This window comes from Diospyros lotus, chromosome 5, assembly GCF_014633365.1.
Source record: "Diospyros lotus cultivar Yz01 chromosome 5, ASM1463336v1, whole genome shotgun sequence".
NCBI classification, from domain to species: domain Eukaryota; kingdom Viridiplantae; phylum Streptophyta; class Magnoliopsida; order Ericales; family Ebenaceae; genus Diospyros; species Diospyros lotus.
Window position 1 is genome coordinate 1,916,700 of NC_068342.1, and position 10,476 is coordinate 1,927,175.

Sequence of the window (10,476 nt, forward strand, 5' to 3'; positions counted from 1 at the left end):
ATGATTGACTGCTCTGATACCAATTGTCACGAACCTAGGGTTCGTGATAGGTTAAAAGAGGAATTGGAGAAGAAAAATCAGATTGAAGGAAGGGGGAATCAGTAAAAAGAGGGAGAGATATTAAGAGGAAGAGAGGGAGAAATAGAAAACAGAAAAGAGAGGAAGAAGAATGAGAGAGGAAGAATGGTAGAGGGAAGAAAATAGAATTTCAATTCAATAATTTTCAGCATACCCAACAAACCAATAGCAGTAGCCTTATATAGGCATTACAAGCTCAATAACGGCCTAGCACATGCACCCCATGTGCTTTTAAAATATCTCCTAACTATTATTATAATACTCTTACTATATTGCTCTTTAGTTACTACTTGGGTCATGACAGAGCGGACAAAACACATATAGGTAGACAGTCACTTTTTGAGACAAAAGTTGATTTATGGAGAGACTAGTATCTCACTTGTTAGTGCTAATGACCAGTTGACTGACAACATTTGTACCAAGTTAGGCACATATGATGTATTACCTTTATAGTGTTGTACATAGTTTTTTGTTTTTCTTAGTTGTACCTTGTAGAACTCTGTGTGTGTGTGTAGCTATGAATAAAATATTCAACACTTTTTCTTTTAAAAAACACTTATTATTATTATTATTATTATTTGTGGGTGTGTGTGTTTGGGTGAGGGGGCTGGCTATTAACAATTTGCTGATCCTTTGCTTTTCCACTTCAGATGTGGATATCTTGTGTGTAGCTTTCATGATGTTTTAGCAATCAAGTGGGAGGTGCTCTTTGTGTGCAATCATTCTCATGTTAATAAACTTTATATTTCATTGAGTTGGTTTGTTGTTTAATATTCATGGATGCTATTTCTTCTTACAGCTGGTGGCATCAACCCAACAAGGAATAGACCAACAGCTCCCTTCATTCAACGTACCAGCAAAGATCCTTTGCAAAGTAGTGAATGTTAAACTTGAGGTATGTTAACATGCATGTTATAAGTAGATATATTCTTTTATCTTTTCTTGGGCCATAGTGAAACTTGTGGCTTCTTTTGTTTATATCTCACTTTCTTTTGTTATCACCTTCTGTTGTAGGCTGAGCAAGAAACAGATGAAGCATTTGCCAATTTAACTCTTCAACCTGAAGCAGATGTGAGTTTTCTATCTTCATCACTTGAAGAACAGAAGAAGATAAGGCTGATATTTTTCTTTCAGTGCTTGATAGACTTATAATTTGCAGTTTGCACCATATTTGCTATAATCATGGATGGTTAACGTCTTTTTTCATCTTTTACTGGTTAATGATTTCTTTTATGCCATTATGTGGATTAGCAAAGTGAGGTTACCAGACCTTACCCACCTCTTCCAGAACTTCCAAAGTACAATGTGCACTCATTTTGCAAGACGCTTACTGCTTCTGACACGAGCACTCATGGTGGATTTTCTGTTCTTCGGAGGCATGCAGATGATTGCTTGCCACCATTGGTAAGCTATAAAATGTCTACACTTTCTGTGTTAGTATTGTTTTTTTTTTTTCTCCCACTTAGTCCTGACTTCCAGTTTTTTGTTCAGAATATGTCCCAACAGCCACCGTGGCAGGAACTGGTTGCAACTGATCTTCATGGCACCAAATGGCACTTCCGACACATTTTTCGAGGTTTGTATCATTTTCATGGCTTGTTGAAGGGAGACGGCCCCCTTGAGCTTGGGTATAGGACTGAGAAAGTTGGAAACTGGGCTTCGGATTTCTATATTTTTGTTGCTACATGAAATACATTTCTAATTATCGTCCCCTCAGTCATCAAAGCTTTCAAATTGTGCAGCATGATGAGAATTCATCATGTACCATTCATTTGAGCAATTTTGTTTCCAGAAAAGCTTTGCTGCAAGCTAGTGATTTGGTTGAGTATGGGGATGCTAATAGATTATGGTGATGTTGCATGTGGAATGGAAAAATTCATTTAAACAATAGTTGTTTACTGAAAATGCTTTATTGCAAGCTAGTGATTTGATGTAATACATGGGGGGTCCCAATGGGTTATGTTGATTTCAGATGATTGTTGTTTGAATTTGTGCTCGGAGTTCATCTTTCTGTAGGAGTGGGTGTGACTTGCATTGAATCACTTGAAACCAATTGACAGGGTTTGGAAATTAGGAAAATAAAAAAAAAGGGACTGTTTGGATGGTGTTGGTGGTTTGTGGGAATGCAGCTAATTCATTTTTAGGGATCCCTTTTTAGTTTTTGCATTTCTAATACTTAATTAAGATTTCAGAGAGCTAAAGCATCCCTAGTATTGTGCAATGGAAACTATATGATAATGTTTAAATGTAGTTCAATAGATAAATTTTCTCTACTGTTACCACCCGGAGTGTTAATATTGCTTGGCTCGGGTGACTAATAGACCAACTCTGTGCAAGAAAGGATCTATACGGTCAAAAATGTTCAATCAAAATATGTACTTTTCTCTCAATTCTTTTTCATTGATCATTGAATTGATTTGTTCTTGCTGATTAGATACATGTTTTATTTTATTTTATTTTATTATCATTTCGAGTAGATCTTGTCCTTTCTTCGCATCTTTTTAACCAGAAGTATGTGGTGATAAAATAAGTAATGTAGGATATTGGCTGTAATGGCCTCAGTCCTGGCAGGTCTACATCCTATAAACCGTATGCTGGTCAAAATTTCAAGATGGTGGCTGTAATTTGTTCTTATGATTGCTAGTCTTGAATTTATTTTTTATTCAGTTTTTATAAATGGATAATTAAATTAAGATGTCTTTTGCAGGGCAACCAAGGCGTCATTTACTCACAACTGGCTGGAGTGTTTTTGTTAGCACCAAGAAACTGGTTGCTGGGGATGCTTTTATTTTTCTGAGGCAAGTTTATCATGCATGATGGAGCCATAAATTTTATTTTCCTTCTTTTTTATAATAATCTGTTTCCATTTCAAAATGATTTTTTTACATGAGTATTGTGGCAGGGGTGAAAATGGGGAACTGCGAGTAGGAGTCAGGAGGCTGATGAGACAACAAAACAACATGCCATCTCCTGTTATGTCCTGTCAGAGCATGCATTTTGGGGTTCTTGCTTCTGCTTCTCATTCTGTATCCACTGGAACCATTTTTTGTGTCTACTACAAACCAAGGTTCTCTTTTACCTTATTTTTGCTTGGAGAGATTCATGCTTATGTATCTTTGTGTCATCTTATCGAGAGCCATCTAACATGTCCTCCTTTTTAGGGCTCAAGTGCTGATTTACTATTTTTATTGAGAACTATTTTTTCCAAATTGCAGAAATATGTTAAACATGTAAAATACAGATTGCTTTTTTTTATTTAGTATATCCATGTGATTATGGCAGTAGTTTATACTTAAAAAAAAAAAAGAAGAGGAACTATCATTACTTGCCAGTTGCCATGTTAAGATCTCATCATGGTCTTCTTGATGTTTATTCTCACTTGCATCTGGAAACATGGGCAATGAAAAGCACGAGAGAGAAAATGATTTGCTGACCCTCCATGGTATCTATGGCAGAACAAGTCCATCTGAGTTTATTGTAAGTGTCAATAAGTATCTTGAAGCCCAGAGGCAGAAGCTTAGTGTTGGAATGAGGTTCAAAATGAGGTTTGAGGGTGAGGAAGTTTCAGAAAAAAGGTATTTTTCTGTAACTGGACTTCTTTGCTAATTAGGAACTTCACAACATTTATAATTTTGCCATATTATATATGTTTTGTACAGGTTCAGTGGAACAATTGTTGGTGTTCGAGAAAGCACATCATCCAGATGGCCCAATTCTGAATGGAGATGCTTGAAGGTAAATATGTTTATTCCATCAATCCAAACATTTTTATGAAGAGTATGTTTGACGCAAGTTGTTAATAAAAGTTAAAAATGGTTGCATTTGATTCCTGTTGGACATATAGTGCCATGTGCCAGATTGGTAGTTTACTGGGGAGGTCTTGGGTATATTACTTGGTCCTATGAATTTATAACTTACCATCGACTAATTCTTTTAGGTGAGGACTCAGGGTGTTACAAGTGGTATTAAAGCTAACCTAGGACTATTACCACGTTGGTGCGTGCCAGGAAAGGGTTCTGAAACTAACTTTTGTCAAATTGAGATATGGGATTTTTGGCCTGGTGAGAACGCTAGGTATTAAAGGAGAGTATGTCACAACCAATCCCACATAAGTAGTCTAATGGGGAGGTCTCTTACTTGGTCCCATGACCCATATTGAACCTTTAGCTAGCACTTTAGAGCGAGGACCCATGGTGCTACAGAAGGGCTCCGTGGAATAAAAGGCCAAAAAATACTACTTGTTAAGAGTAAAAGTAATAATATAAAAGATAAGGTTAACTCTCTATTTACTAATTTAAGTTTTTAGATAAGATGGTGGTTAATAATTTAATATGGTACCAAAGCAAGCTATGGTTCATCTTGAGTTCAAAACTCACCGTTAACTTAATATTTAAATAGGTGCACGTGTTTGTATCAGTTATAAAGTGAATATTGGCCGCAAGTGAGGGGGCTGTTGAGAATAAAAATAATAATATAAAAGATGAAGTTAACTTTTTATCTACTAACTTAAGCTTTTAGATAAAATAGTGGTTAACAATTTAACACAACTAAGTTGTAACAATATATTTTATATTATTGAATATGTAACCTAAAAGTTTAAATTGTTAGAGAGATAGATTATTTAACTTTTTATATTATTATTTTTTCTTCCAACAATTCTCCTCACATGTGGCCAAGCTTTTTAGCACAACTGGGCTATGCACATGTAACTATTTAAATATTGGTTCTGTGCCAAGGTTTTGACACATGATTGTTGCCTGCACTAATATGATGTTAAATTATTAATTTCCTTCTCATCTAAAAGTTTAAATTATAAAGATGAATGACTTTTTTTATATTTGCTCTCAACAATATTGATATTCAAAAATGGTCACTTGTCCTAACTTTGGAGGCCAAGAGAGCGAAGCTAAACGGTCATGTAAGTTTGAGTTTCTTTCTGATGATCTAACCTACCTTGTTGAGATACATGGGCAGGGTTAGGTAGTTGATATGTTGCCTGTCTCTATAAAATATGATTGTCAGGAGAGGTGCCATATAGAATATAGATACTTGGTTTTTAAGAGCCTTGCATAAGGTGATAGTTATTTTAGCTTGATAATGGTAATCTGAGGCTAGCCTTGGTAGCAACAGTAAAGTTGCAAACAAAAACAACCATCTCCCAACCCTTGCAAAGCAAAGACCCTTGTGCATTAGGAACACCCTTTCAATTAAAAAGAGCAATATTTTGTATTGGTACCTTTTTAAAAATCATGATGTTTTTGTCACACAACATTAGAATGATCTCACATTTGTAGGATGCCAGTGCCTTTTTACAATGAAGAAGATCTTCTCGATCTTATTGTCTCGTTGATTTTCTCTAATGTTTCATGTAGTTACTAATCCAGTTTGCCCATTGTTAACTTATATTTACCCTGCATTCCTATTACAGGCTGAGGGAGACAACATGATATTGCCTTTAGTATTTCCAAAATTTGAAAATGAGTGATCTTAAGTTCCTTTAAGCTTATATTTTTAAATTTTTGTGGCTAGCAGATGTAAGATGACTGCTGTTACAGTTGGTTGTTAAGCTGAGCATATAGCATGCCATTATACTTGGTAGCTTTTGTCTTGCCTTTTGTTTTTCTTATTTGTTATATATTCTTGAGTCCTTGGTTATGTTAACTGCAGCAGCAGCATCCTGTCAATTCAAAAGATCCTGTCTCAATTTATTTGCTCTTTGTGCTCGTTGAAGTCTCAAGTTGAGTATGAAATTGCAATTTATCTTCAGGTTCAATGGGATGAACCTTCATCAATTATGCGTCCAGAAAGAGTTTCGCCATGGGAGATAGAGCCACTTGTGGCTGCAAATCCTCCTAGCTCCCAATCTATGCAGAGGAACAAGCGGACAAGACCGCCAATTGTACCTTCGCCAACTGCAGATCTTTCTGTGCTTGGTATACAACTTTTCTTTACTGCCTCTTTGTTGCAGTATCACTTTTGTTGATTTTTTATGGAGTTGGTCTTTGTGCCTAGGCATGTGGAAAACTCCATTTGAGTCTTCTTCAGCTTTCTCGTATGGTGAATTGCAAAGTGCGCAGGATCAGCATCCTTCCCCCAAGTTCTCTGGTACAAAGGGTGGCTACAGCGAAAACATTTCCCTGGCCCCTGTTTCAAAGAAATCATCGTATTGGTCTGAACGAGTGGATACCATGACTGGTTCTTTTGTACCTGTTATTAACAAGGAATCTGGTGAAAAGGGACATGGCTCCAGCAATGGTTGTAGGCTCTTTGGGATTGATCTTATAGACAATTCTACTGTTGAAGAAATGTCACCATTGATTGTTGTTCCAGGGGAAATGGAGGACCACCCTGTTCCATCTTTGGATGCTGAATCTGACAGGCATTCTGAACCTTCCAACATCGTAGTCTGCAAGCCAGAGAAATCATGCTTGCGATCTCAGGAATCACAAAGCAGACAAATCCGGAGCTGTACTAAGGTATTTAGGCCTCTGCGCACCCTTTTTACATATTTATAAGTGTACACTCCATTCATACCCCCTTGGTTTGGGCCTTTCATGTGGTTTACTTTTAGCATTTAATGTCTCTGTGGATTGGTTATTCCCCCCCCTCCAAAGACCTTCCTCTGTTAGCCCAAATGGGTTCTATTTTGAAGTTGGATTTGAATTGTGAAAAATTAAAGTAACTCATAAGGATATGAAGTACCAAAAGTAAAACTATAGGGACCCAATGGGGGGCTCTTAACAAAACTGAGGCAGGTCTTCGAAGAAAAAATAAACTATATGGATCTTCAATGCTGAAAGTAAACCACCAAAGGTCTGCATGAAATTGGCCCAAACTACAGGGGGTCTCCTGGGTGAAGTTTACCCTATTTATAATAATAAAGAAACCAAATGATATATGGACCCTTGTTTCTGCCATATGGATGCTTCACATAACTTTGACCATATTAAACTAGGCCTCTAATTCTAAACCCTTAGTCTTCTAGTAGGTCAACTAAATTCCTTTCACTTTTGATTTAAAAGTATCAGACTTGCTTCAAATAAAGAGTCCTAATACAATGTATATGTTTTTGACCAGGTACACATGCAAGGAATTGCTGTTGGAAGGGCGGTAGATTTGACTCGTTTGACTAGTTACAAGGATCTGCTCGGAAAATTGGAGGAGATGTTTGAAATTGAAGGTGAACTCTGTGGGTCAACTAAGAAATGGCAGGTCGTCTATACGGATAATGAGGATGACATGATGATGGTCGGGGATGATCCATGGCAGTTAAGTAGCAAATCTTAGGCTTCTTTCTTATTCGAATTTTTCTTATTTCTCCTCTCCTCTTCACTCTTCTCTTGGGGGGATGGTCCCAACTCCAACTTACCTGTTGACATTGAACACAGGAGGGCCTCAATACTTTTTTGGTGGTTATAGTCCTTTTAGTTTCCTCCATTAATTTGCATGAGCTTTGATAGACTTGGAAAGACAATATGTGGAACCATTGACCATTATGTGGTATGCTTTACTGCTCATCTTTGCCTCATTCAATTTTCTTTTTACCATCAGACTTGGTCATGCTCTAGTTAAAATGTGAGTCAAAACTCCATAAGCAGTTGGTAATGGTATATGGATACATCTGGAAGTGTGCTGTTTTATAGATTGAATATACTGGCCCAGTTCTGCAGGTTCTAGGCCTGCTAGATGGGAGCTGCTTCTAGGTGTAATGAGCTGCTGGGTAAACAAGTGTCGAAGATAGTGTCCTAGTAACTAGTCTGAGAATTTGTAGTTTCCTTAAAATCACAGAAGTTCGATATTCTCAATAGAACTAACGCTGGCTCTTGTGCATATGATACTTGAAATTATTTTCCCTTTTTTTCAAATTTTATTGATCAGACTTAACCTCGATGTTGCAATGACTTATGGTTCTAATCATTATACTCTTGGTTATATATTTTGCAGTGAGTTCTGCAGAATGGTGAGGAAGATTTTCATCTACACAAACGAGGAAGTGAAGAAGCTCTCACCAAAGGTTAAACTTCCAATCAGTGATGAGGCCAAACCAGGCAAGTCAGCCTCGGATGTTGTTGCTGCCAACGATGACCAGATGTCAGATGCAGGGCCGGGTAATTGATGTGTTGATGCCCCTTGTTATGTATACCGTATGAGAGAAGACAGGTTTGAAGTGAACCAAGTCGACAATCAATGTTGGTTATGTGGGAGAATTTGACGGTCAGTTGTTGGTTGTGTTGTTCGTGGGCATGGCCTGGTGATATAAAAGAAATGGCCATGCCGGTATGGCCAGTTAAGTTATATGCTGACAGAAAAGGACGAGCCAGGTAAAAGCTGCTCTTTTATCCAAATGGTATGTGTTGGAGAGGGTTGCTTTATCAGATGAGGCTTTAATTTGCAGAAAAAAAAAAAAAAAAAAAGATGAGGCTTTAGTTCTCAAATGTTATTATAGTGTTCTGTCATAGGGAAAGACTCTCATGCTGCGTGCTAGTTTGGACCTCTAGTTTGCTGCTCCATCTATTGTGTAGAAGATGGAGATATATGTCATGTTTGCATCTTGAGTTTTGCTTGTACCTTGAAGTTTTTAATATATATATATATATAGATATATAGATAGATATAGATATAGTCTATCTCCTCCTCATCTGTACATAAATATAATATATACATATATAGCATCTCCATTTTCGTTTTCCATCTATTCTAGAACTTATGTTACAATGTGGTACCCTAGAAATTATTATTATTATTATTATTTTTTTTGGGGGGGGGGGTGTTTGGGGTTCATGATAACTTAGATTGTTTCAACTTTAGTCAAAACATGTATGAAAATGGACAAATCTAGCTTTCACAAGGTCTATTACAAATTTAGTGTCTTAGGCTTCGTTTGCCTGGGCAGTTTGATCGCTTATAAGCTGATGTAATAGTATTAAATTACTCAGCTTATTTATTTAAGTGTTTGGCTTTAACAAAGAGCGTTTAAGTTATATAGTTTAAACGCTCATATATTAGCTTTTTACAAAAGCTTTCACCCATTAGCTTTTGAAAAAAGCTGCTACTAAGGGCTAGTTTGGCTATGTGGTTTGACCGCTTATAAGCTGTCAAACATTTTGCAACGAGATGTTTGACAAACTCAAACAGCTTAAAAATTGTATAGCTTAAACGCTATTTTAACAGCTTTTGGAGAAGCTACTCTCCCTCAGCTTTTGCAAAAAATTATTAAAATAAAAGCTGAGTTGACCATTGAAATTACCTATTTACCCTCAACCAAAGCATCAATTTCCAACCCAATCCTTCTTCTCCAACTCTCTGCAATTGTCGCCAACCTGCCATTGTTGCCTGTCGTCTGTCGCCATCCGCCTTGCCGTTGCCCCCACTGTTGCCCCTACTGTCGCCTCCAGCTCCTTCGTTGTCGTCGGTTGCTGTCTCCAGCTCCATCATCGCTAGTAGCCGCCACCTCAAACCCATCCCCGTCCTTATCTGCCGCCACCTCCAGCCTAAATTGCCGTCGGTCGCAACCTCAATCGCCGCTCGCGCCTCCATCCTTGGCAGCTGCTTGATCGCTGTGTGTGTGTATATATATTGTATATATATTATGGCTATGGTAGCGATCGTTGTGTGTATATATATATTGTATATATATATTAATTTAATGATAATATATTGAAAGAAAAAAAATAAAAAGTGTATATATATTATATTAATATATTTTTAATAATTATGTATAATTTATTAATATTTAATGATAAAATTTTATATCATTTAATAACATATCTATTTGTGTCTTTTTATTTGGTTGTAATAATTTATCAAGTCTTTCAAACCAAACACATTATTAGTTTAAACATTATCTAACTTAAACACTATAATCAATTTAAACACTATCTAGATTAAAAGTTACAAAAATAAACGCTCAGCCAAACTAAAGCTTAATTAAGCTGGGTTAAATAGTAAATGTCTATTTTACTTTCAATCTTTTCAACAATTTCCAACAATTACCCTTCTTCTTCAACCTTTTACATCCTACTTGCCACTATCATTGCCAGTTTTTTCAGCTGTTCGCCATTGCTCCTAGTTTTTTTGGCCATCACCGTCACCTCTGTTATCCGCCATCTTCCCTTCCCATCTCCTTTATCTTCGCTGTTGCCCCCACCATCTGTAGTCGCCCATAACATCCGTCGTTGTTGCCCCCACCATCTGTAGTCGCCCATAGCATCCGTCCGTCCATCTTTTGTTCAATGTTATATATACATATAGTGTGTATATATATAATAGTAATTTTAACATATATATACATATATTAATATATTTTTTTATTAATTTAAAATATATATACATTTATATAATAATAATTTATAATTAATTTTATTAAAAATAAATATTTTATATATTATTCAATAACAT

General features: G+C 36.5%; 1 protein-coding gene across 4 annotated transcripts in view; it reads left to right on the forward strand.

The window, feature by feature from the left end:
- Nucleotides 1–8,773, forward strand: part of LOC127801275 (auxin response factor 1-like) — a 28,450-nt gene extending 19,677 nt beyond the window's left edge. For 2 of the 4 annotated variants that reach the window (XM_052336217.1, XM_052336219.1), the window contains 13 exons: nucleotides 729–780; nucleotides 878–973; nucleotides 1,093–1,149; nucleotides 1,330–1,482; nucleotides 1,570–1,654; nucleotides 2,786–2,876; nucleotides 2,981–3,145; nucleotides 3,534–3,653; nucleotides 3,738–3,813; nucleotides 5,846–6,011; nucleotides 6,091–6,554; nucleotides 7,156–7,346; nucleotides 8,023–8,773. In XM_052336217.1, coding sequence (XP_052192177.1) covers nucleotides 729–780; nucleotides 878–973; nucleotides 1,093–1,149; nucleotides 1,330–1,482; nucleotides 1,570–1,654; nucleotides 2,786–2,876; nucleotides 2,981–3,145; nucleotides 3,534–3,653; nucleotides 3,738–3,813; nucleotides 5,846–6,011; nucleotides 6,091–6,554; nucleotides 7,156–7,346; nucleotides 8,023–8,194 — 1,888 coding nt within the window. In that variant the 3' untranslated portion in view covers nucleotides 8,195–8,773. The remainder of the gene's footprint in view (nucleotides 1–728; nucleotides 781–877; nucleotides 974–1,092; nucleotides 1,150–1,329; nucleotides 1,483–1,569; nucleotides 1,655–2,785; nucleotides 2,877–2,980; nucleotides 3,146–3,533; nucleotides 3,654–3,737; nucleotides 3,814–5,845; nucleotides 6,012–6,090; nucleotides 6,555–7,155; nucleotides 7,347–8,022) is intronic. The other 2 variants (XM_052336218.1, XM_052336220.1) reach the window with 1 other exon arrangement.
- Nucleotides 8,774–10,476: the final 1,703 nt, after the last annotated feature.